Raw genomic sequence first — 21869 nt, 5'->3', positions numbered from 1 at the left:
AATGTCTGTAGATGTTTCCATGTGTCCCCTGGGGTGTGAAATCACACAGTCACTGGTGTGGAGGAATATGGGGGAGAAACGTGGAGCAAGACCTTCCTCCTCATCCTGCGTTTCCCTAGGAGGTTGTGGGCTGTTGAAATTCTAGTGTAATTGGCTTACTGGGGTTGCCTTGGAGAAGCTTAATGAGACGTTAAGGAGGTTAAACTCCAATTAGCTAGAGAAGAAACTTTCAGCAGTTTCTTTTTTACTGAGGGCTGTGTCTTTTTACCTTTTTCCATTTTCCCAGTTGGAGTTGTGACAGTTCATTCTCCCCTGGGAAAACGAAAATGGCTTTCTTTTTCTTTTTCTTTCTTTTTTCTTTTGAGACAGGGTCTCCCTCTGTCACCCAGGCTGGAGTGCAGTGGCACAATCATAGCTCACTGCAGCCTCGACCTCCCGGGCTGAAGTAATCTTCCCACATTAGCCTCCCAGGTAGCTGGGACCAGAGGTGCACACCACCATGCCTGGCTAATTTTTGTATTTTTTGTAGAGTCAAGGTCTCGCCATGTTACCCAGGCTTGTCTCAAACTCCTGGGCTCAAGCGATCCTCCCGCCTCAGCCTCCCAAAGTGCTGGGATTACAGGTGTGAGCCACCATGCCCAGCCGAAAATGGCTTTCTTGAGAGATCAGCTTTGAAACTCTACTACTTCATTTTAAAGTGCCCCAGGAGAAGTGGATGATTACAAAGTTGAGATTCCACTTAAGTGTCCCCTTGGTTTAGCTGTGGGATTCATCTCCTGGGGAGGTTGCCAGGTTCTGGAAAGTGGGTGTTAATGACCAAGGAAGGTGGCCCTAGGCTAGCATCCTGTAACCTTCAGGTAGTAATTGAGATTTTTATGGAGGTTTTATCTTTCTCTCTCTGAGTTTTCTCTCTGAGGAACCTCAGTCTACCTTTTACTGGCCTCCTAGATAATACTTGTTTGGAGAATATGTATGATGTCTAAGTCTTCCCAGTACGAGAAATTTGTGTGGTGTTTGATTGATTGATTGATGGATGGAGTCTTGTTCTGTCACCCTAGCTGATTGTGCCACTGCACTGCAGTCTCGACCTCCCAGGCCAAGTGACCCTCCCAACTCACCCTCCCAAGTAGCTGGGACTACAGGCATGCACCAGCACACCCAGCTAATTTTTGCATTTTTTTTTTTTGTAGAGATGGGGTTTCACCATGTTGCCCAGTTCAATCTTGAACTCCTGAGCTCAAGCAATCCTCCTGAGCTCAAGCAGTCTCCCAGAGTGCTGGGATTACAGGTGTGAGCCACCACGCCCAGCCTTGTGTGGTCTTTGATACCCCTGCATTCATTGTATTGTTCTTCCCACACTGGTTTTCAGTCATTCATTTATTCAATCATTATTAATTGAGCAGCTACTATGTGCTGCTGCTGCTCTAGACGCTGAGGATACAACAGTGAACAGGACAGACCAGGCCCATGTTCTCATGGGGTTTATACTGAGGGTGACGGAAATGATTTCAGATGCTGGCAAGTGCTGCAAAGACTTGAACCGGGAAGAACTGGGTGAGGTGCAAACTACTATGGAGGGATGTCCACAGAAGGCCTTTCGGAGGTGGTGAGGTTTGACCCCAGAGCTCAGTGGCAAAGCTGTCCATGCAAGGATGTGGGGGAAGGGAGTCCCAGAGTGGGAAGAGAATGTGCATAGGCCTTGAGGAGGATCATGGTGTGGTTAAAGTGTTGAGGAGTTTAACTCAAAGGAACTGCAGAGCCCATCTCATAAAAATCTCACCTGGAGCATTCGGCAAAATGCATAAAGCACTAACACAATGGCTTGTGGTCCTGGAATTTCCAGGGAAGGCACTTACCAGCTCAGCAAGGAAGTAGAGCAATGCGTGGTCCCTGGCAGAAGCAAGAACCTTCTGATCTGTTTATGTTTGAATGAATCTCAGGGTTTTTTTTGTTTTGTTTTGTTTTTTTAATAGATGGGGTCTTGCTATGCTGCTTCAGGCTGGTCTCGAACTCCTGGGCTCAAGCAGTCCACCCACCTTGGCCCTTCCAAGTGCTGGGATTACAGGCATGAGGCGCTAAGCCCTGCTAAATCTCAGGTCTTAAAAATTAAGTTTATATTGTTTTATGAGTCTCTTCTCTTTCTCAGAACCTTAACTGAAATGTTTGCGATCAAGACCAACTTGGGTTTCCCCACTCCCCAGTTGCCTTTGATTCTCCGCCAAAGGCTTGTTAGTAAGATGATGAGGTATTTTTTTCCTGTGGTTAAGAGGACTTTCTATAGGTTGCTAGAAAACTCTTCTTTTAAAACAAGATGTTGTTGAATTGATCTGGCTGATTGCAGGAGGAAGATCTTGTACTGCAACTTTGTTGATGATGCTAATACTTTAAGGTGAATATTCTAGAAGAATATAAAGGGAAAAGTAAAAGTTTTAGTGTGTTCCCACCCTGCCCTTTGTTCCCAGAAGTAGCCGTTGTTGATGATGGTTTCGTTGATGATAGTTTCTTGGGTGTTTTTCGAGAAAAGTTTCAAGTATATGCAAATATATATGCAAGAACGTGTTCGTTTGTGTGTATATGTTTACATATTCATTTTTTCCCTCCCTAGTTGGGTATTTTAAATACTGTTTTGTCTCTTGTTCTCTTCACTTAACCAGTGTTGATTTTCTTGCCATTTTAAGCTCATGCAAATTGAAAGTAAAAGCCAATCAAATCAACTTTTTTTTTTTTTTTTTTTTAACAAGCCACCCATTTGCCTGTTAAATGGCTGAGCCATGTATTCACCCAGTCCCCTCTTGGTGGCTATCAAGGTCATTCCCAGTTCCCGGTTTCTTGCTGTGATAAGCAGTGCTGCACTGAAGGCACATGTATGCAAATATATGTAAATGATTCAGCAGAAGAAATTTTCCCACAGGAAATTGCTAGGTTGACAGTACTTGCATTTTGAAATTTGATAGTTAATTGTCAGTTTACTGCAGCAGTTTATGCTCCCACTAATGGGCCCACCGGCACTTATTAAGCACCTGTTGTTTTCCTGCCATATCAGAAAAATTGAGCAAGCTGGGAAGTGACCAGGCCCATGTTGCTTGGCTGTGTGTGAGAGGGCTTTGCCCAGTTAAGTTAAACCTTACATTCCAGAGGTCAGGAGATCAAAGCAGAAGTGTGCTTTGGTTTTGTTCAGTTTTTAAAAAGATATGTTTAAATTTTAAACATTTTTGGACTTATTTTAAAAATTGCTTTTAAATCAATAATTTAACAATGTGTAAAAATATTACCGATAATCTCACCATGCTAATGTCACTCTGATTTTTACACCTAAACTAATTTAATTGCAGAGTTTTCTGATCACAAGTGACATGTGTTCCATATGACAGAACAAACAATACAAAGATATTTAAATAAAGCCTGAACATGGTACTGATATTAGTTTGTTCATGCTGCTATGAAAAAATACCTGAGACTGGGTAGTTTATAAAGGAAAGAGGTTTAATTGACTCACAGTTCTGCATGGCTGGGGAGGCCTCAGGAAACTTAAAATGATGGTGGAAAGGAAAGCAAACGTGTCCTTCTTCACATGGTGGCAGGAGACAGAAGTGCAGAGTAAAGAGGAGAAAAGCCCGTATAAAACCATCAGATCTTCTGAGGACTCACTATCAGGAGAACAGCATGAGGGAACCGCTCCCATGGTCTAATCATCTCCCATGAGGTCCCTCCCCCAACACGTGGGGATTACAATTAAGATTACAATTCAAGATGAGATTTGTGTGGGGACACAGAGCCATACCATATCATTCTGCCCCTGGCCCCTCCGAAATCTCATCTTTCTCATATTTCAAAACACAATTATGCCTTCCCAACAGTTCCCCAAAGTCTTAACTCATTTCAGCATTAACTCAAAAGTCCACGTTCAAACTCTCATCTGAGACAAAATCTAGTCTCTTCCACCTATGAGCCTATAAAATCAAAAGAAGTTAGTTACTTCCTAGATACAATGGGGGTACAAGCATTGGGTAAATACACCCATTTGAAATGGGAGAAATTGGCCAAAACAAAGGGGCTGCAGGCCCCATGCAAGTCTGAAATCCAATAGGCCGGTCATAAAACTTTCAAGTTCCATAATTATCTCCTTTGACTCCGTGTCTCACATCCAGGTCACACTGATGCAAGAGGTGGGCTTCCATGGCCTTGGGCAGCTCTGCCCCTGTGGCTTTGCAGGGTATTGCCCCCCTCCTGGCTGCTTTCACAGGTTGGCGTTGAGTGTCTCTGTCTTTTCCAGGCACATGGTGTAGCTGCAGGTGGATCTACTATTCTGGGTTCTGGATGGTGGCCCTCTTCTCACAGCTCCATTAGGCAGTACCCCAGTGGGGACTCTGTGTGAGGGCTCTGACCCCATATTTCCCTTCTTTACTGCATTAGTAGAGGTTCTCCATAAAGGCTCCACTCCTGCAGCAAACTTCTGGCTGGACATCCAGGCATTTGCATACATCCTCTGAAATCTAGGTGGAGGTTTCCAAACCTCAGTTTACTTCTATGCGCCCACAGGCTCAATACCACATGGAAGCTGCCAAGGTTTGGGGCTTGCACCCTCTGAAGGCACAGCCTGAGCTGTGTAACTTGGCCCCTCTTAGCCATGGCTGGAGTGGCTGGGCACCAAGTCCTAAGGCTGCACACATCAGGGGGCCCCTGGACCCAGCCCAGGAAACCGTTTTTCCCTCCTAGGCCTGTGATGGGAGGGGCTGCTGTAAAGGTTTGTGATAGGCCCTGGAGACATTTTCCCCATTGTCTTGGAATTGGGCTCCTTGTTACTTTTGCAAGTTTCTGCAGCTGGCTTGAATTTCTCTTCAGAAAATGGGTTTTTCTTTTCACATTGTCAGACTGCAAATTTCCACACTTTTTTTTGGAGTCTCGCTCTGTTGCCCAGGCTAGAGTGCAATGGCATGATCTCGGCTCATTGCAACCTCTGCCTCCTGGGTTCAAGCAGTTCTCCTGCCTCAGCCTCACCAGTAGCTGGGATTACAGGCACCCGCCATCATGCCTGGCTAATGTTTGTATTTTTGTAGAGACAGGATTTCACCATGTTGGCTAGACTGGTCTCGAATTCCTGACCTCAAGTGATCTGCCCACCTCGGCCTCCCAAAGTGCTGGGATTACAGGCGTGAGCCACTGCGCCCGGCCAATTTCCACACTTTTATGCTCTGCTTCCTCTTGAATGCTTTGTTGCTTAGTAATTTTTTCCCTTAGATGCCCTAAATCATCTCTCTCAAGTTCAAAGTTCCACAGATCTCTAGGGCAGGGTCAAAATGCTGCCAGTCTCTTTGCTAAAGCATAGCAAGGATCAGGAGAACAGCATGGGGGGAACCGTCCCCATGATCTAATCACCTCCCATGATGTCACTTCCCTAATATGTGGGGATTCCAATTCGGATTACAATTCAAGATGGGATTTAGGTGGGGACACAGAGCCAGACCATATCAGTAATCTCTTGGGCTAACCAATAACCAATGTATTCTTGTATTCTTTCTTTGAAATTATATAAATATTTATAAATTTAAATAACATATTTAAATCAAAGTGGATTATGTTGTAATCATTACTCAGCCATTTTTTTTTTTAATTTATTTTTTGTAGAGACAGGATCTCCCTATGTTACCCAGGCTGGTTTTGAACCCCTGGCCTGAATCGATCCTCAGGCTTTGGCCTCCCAAAGTGCTGGGATCAGAGTTTGTTAATTTGATAGCTAAAAAATATTTTCATCTGAATTTCAATTACAATTAGAAGCTATGCATCCTTAACATATTTTCCAGCAATTTGTGTATTTTCAGTGTGTCTTTCTGTGTCCTTTTTGGGTATGCCTGGACTAGTTTGTCTTTTTCCTGTTAGTTTGCAGGGGCTCTTGTTATCGTGGGACCTTTCCTCTTTGTCCATCATGTGTATTGTATAAATATTTTGTTACAGGCTATTGTTTTCCTATCGGCATGTTAACATTTGAGTCTTGTTCTTACTAGTATGTGGTTTTGCAAGGTTGCATTTGTAGCTTGCATACTATTTTGTCTCCTATGTTTTTATTTACTGTAATAAGAATTTTCCCATGTACCCACGTAACCTTTTTAATTAAACCTATAAATGTTCAATCAATAGTTCCGTGTGTTGGTGGGCTATAATCACATAATTATTATCTGTGGTTTGACATTTGGGTTGCTGTGTTTTCTTTCTCCCTTTTTTTTTTTAAATTATTATTATTTTTGAGACGGAGTCTCGTTCTGTCGCCCAGGCTGGAGTGCAGTGGTGCGACCTCGGCTTACTGCAAGCTCTGCCTCCCAGGTTCACGCCATTCTCCTGCCTCAGCCTCCCAAGTAGCTGGGACTACAGGCGCCTGCCACCACGCCTGGCTAATTGTTTTGTGTTTTTAGTAGAGACGGGGTTTCACCGTGTTAGCCAGGATGGTCTTGATCTCCTGACCTTGTGATCTGCCCAGTTTGGCCTCCCAAAGTGCTGGGATGACAGGCATGAGCCACCGCGCCCAGCCTCTTTCTCCCTTTTTTATTTTTTTGAGACAGCATCTCATACCATCACCCAGGCTGGAGTGCATTGTGCAATCTCGGCTCCCTGTGACCTCTGCCTCCTGGGTTCAGGTGATTCTCCTGCCTCAGCAGCTGGAGTAGCTGGGATTACACACGTGTACCATGATGCCTGATTAATTTTTGTATTTTCGGTAGAGATGGGGTTTCAACATGTTGGCCAGGCTGTTCTCGAACTCCTGACCTCAGGTGATGTGCCTCCCAAAGTGCTGGGATTACAGGCGAGAGCCACCATACCCGGTCATTTTTATTTTTCTTTTAAAGAAAACACTGTCCCAAATACCACATGGGTAGAGTGTGTATTGGCTTATTTCCTTAGATGATGTTCTCAGGAGTGGAATGAATAACATGTGAAAAGGCTTCACTCTAGCCATTGTCTTATTTTCTAAAAGTGGGCTGGGCCCAGCTCACCATTCTAGCAGGGTCTAAGGTTACTCACTGCTGTGGTTATTATTCAGAGTGGACGATGGTGCATGTTAATGTCAGGCACAGCAGGGTGCGGTGGCTCACGACTGTAATCCTAGCACTTTGGGAGGCCGAGGTGAGCGTATCACGAGGTCAGGAGTTGGAGACCAGCATGACCAACATGGTGAAACCCCGTCTCTACTACAAATACAAAAATTAGCTGGGCGTGGTGGCAGGCGCCTGTAATCCCAGCTACTCGGGAGGCTGAGGCAGGAGAATTGCTTGAACCCAGGAGGCGGAGGTTACAGTGAACTGAGATTGTGCCACTGCACTCCAGCCTGGGTGACAGAGAGAGACTTTATCTCAAAAAAAAAAAAAGTCATGCTTTTCTAGTGTTCCTCCATCAGCCTTGTAAGGGCTGGAGACCTGTGGCCAGGAAGAAAGTTAGAGCTGTCTGACATTGGGAAGGGTAACCCAGTAGTTACAATTAGGTTGGCTTATTTGTGAGCCCTTTGATAAGGCTTCACTAATTTACTAACGCATGATCACATGTTAGATCAGGATCTCTCTGAGTGCTGCAATTGTAGTTTGCTTTTCTCTCTCTCTCTTTTTTTTTTTTTAAAGACAGAGACTCACTCTGTTGCCCAGGCTGGAGTGCAGTGGTATGATCATGGCTCACTGCAGCCTTGAACTCCTGGCCTCAAGTGATCTTCTTGCCTTAGCCTCCTGAGCGTCTTGGATTATAGATGCTTGTCAACATGCCCAGCTAATTTTTAATTTTTTTAGAGATGAGGTCTTGCCCTGTCACCCAGGCTGGAGTGCAGTGGCATGAACATAGCTCACTGCAGCCTTAAACTTCTGGCCTCAAGCAATTCTCCTGCCTCAGCCTTCCAAAGTGCTGGGATTACGGGTGGGCACCACTGTGCCTGGCCTGCAGTGGTTTAATAGGGCTCTTTCATCTTTCATTTTGGTCCCCTGCCCCCTGAGATCTGTGGAGTGAGCTGTTTGACGCTTGGTACTTGGGACAAAGCTGGCCTATGTCCAGTTCTCTGCATACTTGGTAGGGGAGTGTTTGGAGAAAAGGCTCAACTCTGAGTCACACCCTCTATATTCTCCAAAGGGCCATGGGGATGGGGTGGAGGAGGCTGGGGTGAAGAGATGGTGTAGCTCCAAAGAAAGCCAGGGAGGTGTATGCCGGGTGAAGAGGCCAAGTTCAGGAGCCTAGGTTTGAAAATCAGTATAGACGATTCAGGTTAATTCACCCTGTTGTTAAAGAGCATCTGTCTGTAGGGTGCCCAGGTCTGGGTGAGTCTCTTGGACAAGAGGGGTATCAGGTTTCAGCTCTGAAATTGGACTGATATATGGGGAGATTCATTCTGTAGTTTTATTTGTAGTTTAGGATTAAGAAAATTTGGACTGGGCACTGTTGCTGTCGTCTGATCCCAGCACTTTGTGATGCCGAAGTGGGAGGATCACTTGAGCCCAGGAGTTTGAGACCAGCCTGGGCAACAGAAAGACCCCATCTCTACAAAATAATAATAATAACAATAATTATTATTATTAGCTGGGCATGATGGCATATGCCTGTAGTCCCAGCTACTCAGGAGGCTGAGGCGGGAGGATTGCTTGATCCTGGGAGGTTGAGCTGCAGTGAGCTATGATTGCACCACTGCACTCCAGCCTGGACAACAGCATGACACTGTCTCCAAAAAAAAAAAAAAAAAAAAAAAGCTCATTTAACTACCTAAATCATAGCATTTGTGTGAAGCCAGACTATCACAACTCTGAGAACTGCTGATATATACATATTTTGGAAGTTTTAGGTTTTCTGTTACTATAAACATGGTAGAGATTGAATTACTGAAAGGGACTTCTTTTCTCCTACTCTTTCTCTTCTTTGTTTGATGTTATAAGGGGTACAGTATAGAATGAAGACAGTGCGGAAATGAGTGAAACATGAAAATCGCTTCTAGAGATAATTTTTTTTTATTATTTTTTTGAGACGGAGTCTTGCTCCGTCACCCAGTCTGGAGTACAGTGGCACGATCTCAGCTCACTGAAACCTCCACTCCCAAGTTCAAGTGATTCTCCTGCCTCAGCCTCCCAAGTAGCTGGGATTACAGGTGTGTACCATGCACCACCATGCCCAGCTAATTTTTGTATTTTTAGTAGAGACAGGGTTTGCTGGTCTAGAATTCCTGACCTCAGGTGATCTGCCCACCTCGGCCTCCCAAAGTACTGGGATTACCGGGGTGAGCCACCATGCCCGGCCTCTTCTAGAGGCAATCTTACTGGCAGGTTGATGTTTTTAATTTTCAGCCTCCCTTCTCCACAGATCCTAAAGATATAGTAATTTTTTTTTGAGACAGAGTCTTGCTCTGTTACTCAGGCTGGAGTGCAGTGGTGTGATTTCTGCTCACTGCAGCCTCCGCCTGCCGAGTAGCTAGGACTACAGGCATGCACCACTATGTCTAGCTAATTTTTGTATTTTTAGTAGAGATGGGGTTTTACCATTTTGGCCAGGCTGGTCTCAAACTCATGACCTCAAGTGATCCACCTGCCTCAGCCTCCCAAAGTGCTGGGATTACAGGTCTGAGCCACCATGCCCAGCCATAAATACATGGTATTTTTTAAAAACAAGGACGGGATTCTACAAAAACATATATATATATATATGTGTGTGTATTTTGAGACAGGATCTCCTCTGTTGGTCAGGCTGGAGTGCAGGGGCACGGTCATGGCCCACTGCAGCCGTGACCTCTCAGGCTCAAGCAATCCTCCCACCTTAGCCTCTGGAGTAGCTGGGACCACAGGTGCTCACCACCATGCCCAGCTAATATTTTTTCTTTTTTTTTTTTTTTTTGTATTGAAAACAGTCAGCCAGGTGTGGTGGCTCACACCTGTAATCTCAGTACGTTGAGAAGCCGAGGTGGGCAGATCACTTGAGGTCAGTAGTTCAAGGCCAGGCTGTCCAACATGGTGAAACTCCATCTCTACTAAAAATACAAAAATTAACTGTGGTGGCGCTTGCCTATAATCCCAGCTACTGGGAAGGGGGAAGCATGAGGATCACTTGAACCTGGGAGGAGGAGGTTGTAGAGAGCCAAGATGATGCCACTGCACTCCAGCCTGGGCAACAGAGCAAGACTCTGTCTCAGAAAAACAAAACAAAACATGTAGTCTTTATTTTTTTGTTTGCATGGACTGGTGCATCTTGATTATGATGCATTTTTGTTAATGATATTTAATTGCAGATGAAATGTTACATGGATCTGAGTATTTGCTGATAATTGTTTGCTCTTTAGGCAGCTGGTTATAGTCTTTTTTTTTTTTTTCTTTTTAAGAGAGTTTCTGTCTTGTTGCCCAGAGTGGAGTGCAGTGGCGTGATCTTGGCTCACTGCAACCTCCTTCGCCAGGGTTCAAGTGATTCTCCTGCCTCAGCCCCCCGAGTAGCTGGGATTACAGGCATGTGCCACCACGCCCGGCTACTTTTTGTATTTTTAGTAGAGACGGGTTTTGCCATGTTGGCCAGGCTGGTCTCAAACTCCTGACGTCACGTGATCCACCTGCCTCGGCCTCCCAAAGTGGTGGTATTACAGGCGTGAGCCACTGTTCCCAGCCCATAGTGTTTTCTTTTTTAACCTCTGTGTACAGGTGGGTCCTGGGGAAATTCGAGGCAAGACTTGGGTGAGTGGGTGTATTAGACCCTCTTAGGAGCTCTTTGCAGGAGGTAGAATCTTCGAGGGTCAGTGCCCATGAATGGGTCCCATGGCCTGGCTGGTCCCATTCAGGTGACAGTCTCTGAGGGTCTTGCATAGCCCTTACCTGGGCTCCATGCTGGGAATCCAGCGGTGTACAGAGCATGGTTCCCTGCCTTCCTTGAGCCCCAGTCTTGTTCAGGAAATGGCCAAATAAATGAACAATCATCAGGAAGTGCTATGAAGGGGAGCTGCGTGGTGCCTGGTGAGTGCAATAGTGGGGTTTCATCTGGTTGGAGAGAAAAAAGGAGACTCCTTAAGTGGGGAACCCATTTGATGATACAGGTTTGGCTATGTGTGTTGAAGACCCCAAATATGGTGGGTTAAGATACAAGCTCATTTCTCTGTCATGTAAAAATCCCAGCTGGCGTGGCAGCTGTGTCCCCAAAATAATCAGGGTCCCAGGCCCCTCCCATTTTGTTGCTCTGCTGTCCTCATCTGCATGGATCAAGATGATGCATCTCCATGTCCACATGGCAGCCAGTAGGAAAGCAGAGTAAGGGCACAACCTTGAGGTTGCTCCTGTCTCTTCTTGTCACATCCCATTGGCTTGTACCTAGTCATGTGATGTCTCTAGCTGCAAAGGAGGCTGGGAAATGTAGTTTCCTTTCTAAGCAGGATGTACCCAGCTGAAGATGTTACTCAGGGATGAGGGAGAGTTGATACTGGAGTGCAGCTAGCGGTTTCTGCTATATAGGCAAAAACAGAAGGTAAGAATGTTCTGGGCAGTGGGAAATGCATGTGCAGAAGCACTGGCTTAATGAGGAAGGTCACGGTGGCTGGAGCTCAAAGAGTAGGGAGGAGAAAAGGAACCACAAGGAGGCTGAGAATTGGGCCTGTAGGACTTGGATCCTACGGGAAGCCTTGGTGGCTTCCTTTCTCCCCTCCTTGCTTAGGCATTAGCTCTAAGATAGGGATATTTACAACACAATTATTTCTTTAAAATTATATATATATTTTAATTTGTACAGATGAGTTCTCCCTGTGTTGTCCAGGTTGGTTTCAAACCCCTGGGCTCAAGCCATCCTCTTGCCTCGGCCTCCCAAAGTGCTGGGATTACAGGTGTGAGCCGTTATACCTGGCCTTCAACTCAATCCCTAAAGACAACTCCTTCTCAAGTGTTGGAAAGAACCAATGACTAAATCACTTCTAGTCTGCCTTATCCCCATCTTGCTTGTGTGACTTTGGTAAGAGTTTGTTTGTTTATTTATTTAAAGGAGCAGAGAGTTTAATAGGCAAGAAGGGGCAAGAAAGAAGGGAGAAGAAGATCCCCTGTATAGAGACAGAGGGAGAGGGGCTCCAAAGCTGAGACAGGGAACCCCAGCTGCCACAGATAGCAGCTTGGTATATATACAGAAGCTGGAAGAGGCGGTGTCTGATTTGCATAGGCCTCAGGGGATTGGTTTGACTAGGCATGTCTTTCACTTAGCGCATGAAAAAGCTGGCCCTCCTACCTAGCCTTTTAATATGCAAATGCAGGGTACAGTGATGTTCTGCACACTTGGGGATGCGTGGTGGCAGCCATGTTGCCAGGAACATGCGGGGAAAGGGCAAGAAGGCTGTGGGAATCGCCATGTTTGGGTGGACCCAGTTTCTAATGGCTTACATATGCATATCAAAGGTTGCTGGCCTGGCTCTAAGAGCCGGGACTTTACAAGAAACTTTTCCGGAGTTGCTTTAAAAACCAAACATTTCCCAAGGACCCCTTTTCCTCTCTATTTGCCTAAAATAATTTCCTAACTCCTACAACATTACCCCCTGTGGAGATGCCACATTAACTGCTGTTAGGGGGTTTTGGGCGACGACTTATTCTGACTACTTCCTGGTGAAAAGGGGCGTCGAATGGGGAACAGCAGCTAGGGCTCCTCCTGGGGTGGATCCGAGGGTCCTCAGAAGAATGTCGTGTCCATGTGTGGTTCAGGTTACAGCACCATTTGGAGTTTGATTGCTTCAGTCTGATGAAATAATTTCCTTTCCTGGCCAACACACCAAAATGATACGACTCTGATGAGTGGAGGAACACCAGGGTTCTTGGTCCTCATGCCGGTTTAGATAAAATGACACAGACACACATGGAGTGGTTTTAAGGAGTGGAGAGTTTAATAGGCAAGAAGGAAGGGAGAAGGAAGAAGGTCCCCTGTACAGAGACAGAGGGTGGTGGGGCTCCAAAGCTGAGAGAGGGAACCTCCAAGAGTCGATTTTATAAATAAAATAACATGCATTGAGGTTACTCTGTGTTGTGTGGTATGCCTAGCCCTCTCTGCACATACCTTGTTTCAGGCCCACAGTCATTCTGGGTGGTTGCTGTAATGACTTTTTATTTTAAATGGGGCATCTGTGGCACAGTTAAACATGCCCAGGATCATATCACTAGCAAGGGGTGGACACAGTATTCAAACCCAGCAGGCTGACTCAAAGCCTGCCCTTTCCCCAGCTGTTTTGCCCCTCAGTCATTTGAGTCTAGTCTTCAGGATTTTGACATCTATCTCTTACCTTCTATCTGTTAGGATTGCATTTGGCTTCAAGAAACAGCCCTACTTCAGCAGCCTAAGCAGAAAGGTATTTATTTGTTTATTTTTTTACATGTCAGGAATTCCAGTACCTCTTGGAGTTGCTGGCATTGGATTAGCGATGCAGGGTTGTTAGGACTGACATCTCTGCTGTTTTCATTGTCTTTTCCTCAAGGCCCCTAAATGGCTGCTACAGCCCTAGCCGATGTATCTGGGTTCAAGGTAGGAAGAGGGAAGGGTCACACCAGCCTCATGGGTTCCTTTCTATTCAGGAAAGTCCAAGCCTTCTTCAAAGGCTCTTCTGTCCACATTGCAGACTTCTGTCATGTCTCCTTGGCTGAAACTGGATTACATGACCACCTCTGGCTGCAAGGGATGCAGGAAAAATGAGCATTTGGTTTTATGCTTCTCTAGGAGGAAACGGCAAGGGAGAAACTTTTGAGTAAGCCTGCCAATATTGTCCAACATGTACTTATTTTTTAACTTTTTTTTTTTTTTTTTTCTTCCCTGAGACAAGGTCTGGCTGGCTCTGTTGCCCAGGCTAGAGTATGGTGGCATGATCTCAGCTCGCTGCAACCTCTACCTCCTAGGCTGAAGCCATCCTCCCACCTTAGCCTGAGAAACCCTGGGATGGATGCAATCTACCTGCTGCCAGGAGTTATATACAAGCCATGTTAGGGTAATGCTGCAATATGTCCATTGTGATTTTGTTTTCTCCTGGGTGACTATCAGCAACACTGTAGCCTGCTTGTTGGTTTTCAAGGTCCATTCTCACAGATACTATCAGATCTCCAGCAATCCTGTGATGCAGTTTAAAATATTCGTGTGAGCTGGGCGTGGTGACTTCTGCCTGTAATCGCAGCACTTTGGGAGGCCAAGGCTGGAGAATGACTTGAGCCCAGGAGTTTGAAACCAGCCTGGGCAACATAGCGAGACCCAGTCTCTACTCAAAATTAAAAAAAAAAAAAATTAGCCAGGTATGATGGTGCATGGCCGTGGTTACAGCTACTCAGGAGGCAGAGGTGGGATGATCACCTGGGCCTGGGAGGTTGAGGCTGCAGTGAGCCACGATTGCACCACTGTATTCCAGCTTGGGCGACAGAGCGAGACCCTGTCTCAAAAAAAAACAATGTGCATGTGAATTCAAGATATGTCCCTTACATAGACTGGTGAGGACACAGGTCATTGACCCTGAAGCTGAAGTGGTTGAAATGATAGGCCTCTCGCTAGGCAGATCCTATGTGAGTGCTTCTAAAAGAACACTGTGCCTTGCAGAGAGTATTCCTGGGACCTGGCAGGAATCAGGGCCTCTTGGTGACCACATGCTTTGGAAAAGGCTGTGCTTTGGCGAGTGGGAGATTTTCTTATTTCTTTTCTCCTGTCTGCCTCGGTTTGGCAAAAACAAAGCTGGCCTGGGCATGGGCCTTGTGGAGACAAGAAGGCAGCTGGTAGGTAGAGATGATCAGAGACCAGGCTGCGGGCAGGTTTGCCTGAGCTGGCCTGGTCAGGTAGCTTGACAGTGATGCTCACCCCCCATTAAAGTTAATTGAGCTATTACAGAGTGGGAGTGGGGAGTGGGGGGTGTGATGACTGCCTGTCTCCTTGAGTTGGCGTGGCTAAGAAGTAAGGGAATTTTTTAGCTTTTCCTTCTTAATTCTGGAAACTTAGAAAAAAGCCTCTCACCATCCCTTAATCAGTTAGAGAGACCAGGCTGTTGATATGGACATGCTGCGTTTCATGGAATCCTAGAGGCCAGCATTTGTGACATGCATCCCAATTTCAGAGATGTTAGGATATAAAAACGTAGCCAGCAGTGTTTGTAGGATGGGCTAATCGAGAGACACAGACAAATATCAAAGATAGCAAAATAGGAAGAAACAGAGTCTTAGAATCAATGCGGTATAATAATAGCTTCTAGTTTCTTTCTTTTTTTCTTTTTTTTTTTGATACAGAGTCTCACTCTGTCGTCCAGGCTGGACTGCGGTGGCATGATCTCGGCTCACTGTATCCTCCGTCTCCTGGGTTCAAGTGATCCTCCCACCTCAGCCTCCAAGTCACTGGGATTACAAGTTGTTTGCCACCATGCCCAGCTAATTTTTGTATTTTTAATAGAGACAGGGTTTCACCATGTTGACCAGGTTGGTCTTGAACGCCTGACCTCAAGTGATCCCCCTCGCCTTGGCTTCCCAAAGTACTGGGATGACAGGTGTAAGCCACCATGCCCAGCCTCCCCCTCACCCTTAAGCACAGCTCTTAGGCAGTTAGAGATGTTGCCTGCTGTATTTCTTGTTCTGCTTTTACACATGGTTTAAAAATCCTCGTCCAAGAATGTAAGCCCCATGGCCAGTGCTACCTACCGCCTTTAGGGGTGGCCTCTCCTGGGGTGCAGGAGGTTGCACAGTTCGTTTTGTGACAGCAGGGTCATTTTTTAATCGGATCACCTGCCCCAGTTTGCTTGGCTCTTAGGTGCTAGGGAGTTCTCCTGGTTTTTTGCTGTTGTGAAATGGCCCAGCTTGTACACGTTCCTTTTCTTGCTGGAGTTACTTCCTTTGGACTCCTGTCTGTAAAGTAGGATTGTTGGGTGAAAGTGGGGTATGCGTGGTTAGGCTTTCCTCTGCCTGCTTTCTGGGTTGCTCTTCAGATAGATTTAATCACCTTTTATTTGTGTTTTGTGGTGTTTTTGGTTTTTTTTTTTTTTTTTTTTTTTTTGAGACAGTTTTGATGTTGTTGCCCAGGCTGGAGTGCAATGGTGGGATCTCAGCTCATAGCAACCTCTGCCTCCTGGGTTCAAGCGATTCTCCTTCCTCAGCGTCCTGAGTAGCTGGGATTACAGGCATGTGCCACCACGCCTGGCTAATCTTGTATTTTTATTACAAACAGAGTTTCTCCATGTTGGTCAAGCTGGTCTGGAACTCCCAACCTCAGGTGATCCACCCGCCTCAGCCTCCCAAGGTGCTGGGATTACAGGCGTGAACCACCACACCTGGCCACCTTTTATTTGTTGAATGCATATTTAATAAGCGTGTCCTATATGCACCAGGAGAACTCAATGGACATGGTCTCACTTTGGGGAAAATGACAGGTAGGAGAGAAAGAGACAGTTAGAACTCAACAGAGGCCAGGTGTGGTGGCTTACGCCTGTTATCCCAGCGCTTCAGGAGGCCGAGGTGGGCGGATCACCTGAGAGCAGGAGTTTGACACCAGCCTGGCCAACATAGTGAAATCCTGTCTCTACTAAAATATAAAATCAATCGGGCATGGTGGTGGCGCATGCCTGTGATCCCAGCTACTCGGGAGGCTGAGGCAGGAGAATTGCTTGAACCCGGGAGGCGGAGGTTGCAGTGAGCCGAGATTGCACTACTGCACTCCAGCCTGGGCAACAAGAGCAAAACTCTGTCTCAAAAAAAAAAAAAAAAAAAAGAAAAAGAAAAAACTCAACAGAGAAAAGGCGGATCATTAAGGCTTCTTTGGCACTTCCTAAGTGCCAAGGACTGTTGTTAATGCCTTTTAAGTGCTAATAATGATTTAATCATGACAAGTTCCCTGTGAAGCAGGAACTGTGATTGTTTCTACCTTATGGGTGGGGAAAGGAGGCAGAGAGAGGTGAAGTCACCCAGCTAGTAAATGACAGGACTAGACTGAAACCCAGGCCGTCTGGCTCCAGGGCCTGGCCGGTACCCCATGCTCCATCTTGCCCCATAAACACCCTGGGGTGGGCCAGAGAGGAGTCTTTTCCAACAGGCTGTGCCAGATGACTTTGGCTAATCTTGGAGGCTGGAGGATTAGTCAGTCTACTAAGGGGGCTTCAGCATTTTGGCACATGGCTTTATGAGCTGTTTACTCCCAACAGTGATGATGACAATAGTCGTAGTAATGATAATACTATGGTAGAAGTAACTGCAGCAAACTCAACCCCTAACGCGTATTCTGTCTTCCCAACATTGTGTGCAATAGCTATGAGAGATGGGTGTTATTCTTTTAATTTGACACACGGGAACTGAAAGCCAGAGAGATTGGGTAGCTTCCCCCAGGCCACACAGCCTGGAAGTAGTAGGACCAGGACTCGAGCCCAGATCTGCTGCCGCAGAGCCCGTGCCCTTGACCACCAAGTCATGGTCACTCCCTTCAACCCTGCCTGCCCCTGGGCCATCTGTGTCGTGATGCTGGCTGGCCAGAATGGGGAGTGAGGATTTCAGTTTGGCATAGAGCAGGGAGATGGGTGAGGCAGGACACTCCTTGAGATGGAAGGCTCTGGGGTGGTGGGAGAGGGAGTGTTGGAGACTGGGGTGTCTCCGGGGGAGTGTTTGAAGATGACAGTAGTTTTTCCAGTTTCCTGTTCTTAGCTATATTCAAGAAAAGGGTAAGCCAGAAAATTTCCTTCCGAGTTTCACAACTTCTGGGAGCTTTTGCAACGTCTGGGTGATGCAGCATTTTCCTGGTTTGAATCCTAAGTGAAGTTTCATTTTCCTTCACTTAACTCATTCTGGCTCTGGCCTGTCTTCCCAGCTGTATTGGTCATCTGGTCCTCTTCTGGCTCTTTGTCCCGTTTATTATTATTTTTTATTTTTAATAGATAATGTTGTCTCACTGTGTTGCCCAGTCTTTTCTGGAACTCCTGGACCCAAGTGATCCTCCTGCCTCGGTCTACCAAAATACTGGGATTATAGGCATGAGCCACTGTGGCCAGCTTATACCCCCTAAGCTTGTGACTGTCTTCTGTGTGTGTCCCTCTTGGAGTGAAGTTCCCTCCTGTCTCTGTATTGGCAAATCTTAGCATCTTGGCCCTTTGAGATGGAGGTCTGTGTTGCCTAGGCTGGTCCTGAACTCCTGGTCTCAAGTGATCCTCCCATCTTGGCCTTCCAAAGTGCTGGGATTACAGGTGTGAGCCACTGTGCCCCGCCAACCCTTCTTATATTTTACTCACTCCGAGAAGCCTGCTTTGACCTCTCAAGTGGAAATAACAACTTCCAGGAATAGAGTGGTCACTGGGCACCCATCTGTTGTCACATGAATGATTTTATCCATGTTAAGGAGTCAGTACATGCAGCAGTGAGCTAGCCTACCTGTGTGGAAGTTTTCTTTTTTTTATAGGTTGTACAACCTTGGGCAAGTTGCTTTACTTCTCTGTGCCTTAGTCTCTTCCTCAGCAAAATGGAAAAAACACTACCCACTTCAAATGGGGTTAAAATGAAATAATATATAAGTCTCGTCTTCACAATGTCTCTGATGAAAAGCAGGTATTGGTTGCACATGGTGCTCATGCCTGTAATCCCAGCACTTTGGGAGGCCAAGCAGGGAGGATTGCTTGAGGCCAGGAGCTTGAGACCAGCCTGGGAACATGGCCAGACCACATTTCTTAAAAAAAATTTAGCTAGGTTTAGTGGCATGCACTTGTGGTTCTACCTAGTTTGGAGGGTGAGGTGGGAGGATCTCCTGAGCTCAGGAGATTGAGGCTGCAGTGAGCTATGATTGCACACCACTGCTTTCCAGCCTGGGCAACAGAGTGAAACCTCATCTCAAACAAGCAAACAAACAAACAAAAAACAGGTATTATCCTTGCTCTATGAATGAGGAAACTGAGTTTTCCTTTTTGCTTTGTGAAACTCTTTTCTGGATATTTCTTGCCTTTTATGTGTATCTCTTTGGCGGTACTCTGTGCTTTTAAAATCTTTTGTAATGGCCATTTATGGACACATCCTACCTTATATTCAAGATTCTAAGCTATTTGAGGGCAAGATATAAATGTGGTTGTTTCTGGTTCAAGTCCTGATACAAGCAAAGCTCAGTAATTTTTTTAAATGAATGGGTGGGCCGGTGGTTGGGTCGTCAGAGTCACTAAATATTGGTGAAAGGAGTGGAACCACATAGAAAAAAATATAAAGGCAGTGGATCTCAGTGAGGAGTGATCTGTCTCTCAGAGGACATTCAGTGATGTCTAGAGACATTTTTGTTGTCACAGTTTGGGATGGGGGTGCAGTTAGTGTCTATTGGGTTGGGATCAGGAATGCTATAAACATCCTATGATACGTGGGACAGACTTATCCAGCCTAAAACGTCAGTAGTGTTGAGGGTGAGAAACCCTGGGTTTATTAAGGCAACATGCAACATATTAATAGCAACAGGAAAAGACATGTATTAAATTTTTTTTTTGGCCAGGCGTGATGGCTCACACCCATAGTCCCAGCACTTTGGGAGGCCGAGGCAGGCGGATCATGAGGTCAAGACATGGAGACCATCCTGGTGAACATAGTGAAACCGCATCTCAACTAAAAATAGAAAAATTAGTCAGGCGTGGTGGTGCGTGCCTGTAGTCCCAGCTACTTGGGAGGCTGAGGCAGGAGAATCACTTGAACCTGGGAGGTGGAGGTTGCAGTGAGCTGAGATTGCACCACTGCACTCCAGCCTGGAGACAGAGCAAGACAAGACTCTGTCTCAAAAAAAAAAAAAAAAATTTTTTTTTCTTTTTTCACAAAGGCAAAGTAGTCTAGATGAGGTACGCACTTCCTGAGATGATAAAGTGAGGTCTAAGTGTATTTATTAATTGTTTTGAGGAGGGTGTTAGGTGTTCAAGGCAGCATGTGTAAGGTGAAAATTGCATATAGCCAAAATGATCCTGGGGCTTATTCTCTCTCTCTCTTTTTTTAAATAAACATCTTTGTTGAGATATAATTCACATACCATATGATGCACCTATAAAGTGTGCAACTCAGTTTAGTACATTCAGAATTGTGCATGCCTCCTGTCTCCAGGTAGGCAAATCTTAGCACCTTGGCCCTTCTTAGATTTTATTTTTTAGAGATGGGGGTCTCACTGTGTTGCCGAGGCTGATCTTGAACTTCTTGGCCTTCCTCCCATCTTGGCCTTCCAGAGTGACTATATTCAATATTCAAAGTGACTATAGTCAACATGAGATATTTTTATCACCCTACTTATTTGTTTTTATTTAAGACCTGGTGTGGTGTGTGCCTGGCCTCGTGATCACAAATGCTAGTACACTGAATTGACATTTTGCTGAGACTCGTTCTGATGTCCATTCACAGATGCCCTAGGTACTTCCTGAGTGCTTGCCACACCCCAGGAATTCTGCACAGTGAGTGGGGAGTGACATTTTGAGGGACAGCACCAGTACGTTCACTGTGCTAAAGAAACAGTCTGGGGAGAGTGAGACATCGAAAAAATAACATATAAAATAAACATCTGATGGAGACATAGGAAGATGCCAACCTTCAACAATGTTTGACTTGGAGCAGGAGTTGGCATGCTTTTTCTGTGAAGGGTTAGGTAGTCCATATTTTAGGTCTCACAGGCCCAGGGGCAAATAGTCTTTCTTATAATATGTATTTAAAAATTGGCCAGGCATGGTGGCTTCTGTCTGTAATCTCAGCACTTTGAGAGGCCAAGGTGGGAAGATTGCTTGAGCCCAGGAGTTTGAGACCAGCCTCAGCAACAAAGTGAGACTCTGTTTGTATTAGTCTGTTCTCACACTGCTATAAAGAACTGCAGAACACTAGGTAGTTTATAAAGGAAGGAGGTTTAATTGACTCACAATTCCACAGGGCTGGGGAGACCTCAGGAAACTTACACTCACAGCAGAAAGGGAAGCAAACATGTCCTTCTTCACATGGTGGCAGGAAGGAGAAGTGCTGAGCAAAAGGGGAAAAGCCCTTTATCAAACCATCAGATCTCGTGAGAACTCACTATCATCAGAACAGCATGGAGGTAACCGCCCCCATGGTTGAATTATCTCTCACCAGGTTCCTCCCACAACACGTGGGGATTCTGAGAACTACAATTCAAGATGAGATTTGGGTGGGGATACAACGGAACCATATAATTCCACAGCCAAATCATATCATTCTGCCCCTCCCAAATCTCATGTCTTCACATTTCAAAACACAATCATGCCTTTCCAACTGTCCCCCAGAGTCTTAGCTCATTCCAGCATTAACCCAAAAGTCCAATTCCAAAGTCTCATCTGAGACAAAGCAAGTCCCTTCTGCCTATTAGCCTGTAAAATTGAAAGCAAGTTAGTTACTTCCTAGATACAATAGGAGTACAAGCATTGGGTAAATACACACATTCCAAATGGGAAAATTTGGCCAAAATGAAGGGACTACAGGCCCCATGCAAGTCTGAAATCCAGTAGGGCAGTCAAATCTTAAAGCTCTGAAATGATCTACTTTGACTCCATGTCTCACATCCAGGTCATGCTTATGCAAGAGGTGGGCTCCTACGGCCTTGGGCAGCTCTTCCCCTGTGGCTTTGCAGGGTACAGCCCCCATCCAGGTGCTTTCACTGATTTGTGTTGTGAGTCTGTGGCTTTTCTGGGTGCATGGTGCAAGCTGTCCATGGATCTACCATTCTGGAGTCTGGAGGATGGTGGCCTTCTTCTCACAGCTCCACTAGGTAGTGTCCCAGTAGGGACTCTGTGGGGTCTCTGGCCCCACATTTCCCTTCTGCATTGCCCTAGCAGAGGTTCTCCATGAGGGCTCCACTGCTGCAGCAAACTTCTGCCTGGACACCCAGGCATTTCCATACATCCTCTGAAATCTAGGTGGAGGTTCCCAAACCTTGATTCTTGACTTTTGTCCACAGGCTCAATACTGCATGGAATCTCCTAA

At 45.9% G+C, this 21869-nt stretch overlaps 1 protein-coding gene across 9 annotated transcripts in view; it reads left to right on the top strand.

The window, feature by feature from the left end:
• The window catches only part of ABCC1 (ATP binding cassette subfamily C member 1 (ABCC1 blood group)), a 192781-nt gene that overhangs the window by 9361 nt on the left and 161551 nt on the right, over positions 1 to 21869 (top strand). For 5 of the 9 annotated variants that reach the window (XM_063654346.1, XM_063654342.1, XM_063654340.1 and 2 more), the window contains exon 1: positions 13076 to 13297. The exons of the other annotated variants lie outside the window; for them this stretch is intronic. In XM_063654346.1, the coding sequence (XP_063510416.1) occupies positions 13091 to 13297 (207 nt within the window). In that variant the 5' untranslated portion in view covers positions 13076 to 13090. Of the gene's footprint in view, positions 1 to 13075; positions 13298 to 21869 lie in introns of those variants that run through there. 9 annotated transcript variants of the gene reach the window in all.

This window comes from Pongo pygmaeus, chromosome 18 (assembly GCF_028885625.2).
Source record: "Pongo pygmaeus isolate AG05252 chromosome 18, NHGRI_mPonPyg2-v2.0_pri, whole genome shotgun sequence".
In the NCBI taxonomy this organism is placed as follows: Eukaryota; Metazoa; Chordata; class Mammalia; order Primates; family Hominidae; genus Pongo; species Pongo pygmaeus.
The sequence above is the reverse complement of the archived record's forward strand: the minus strand, read 5'-3'. Positions and strand labels throughout refer to the sequence as shown.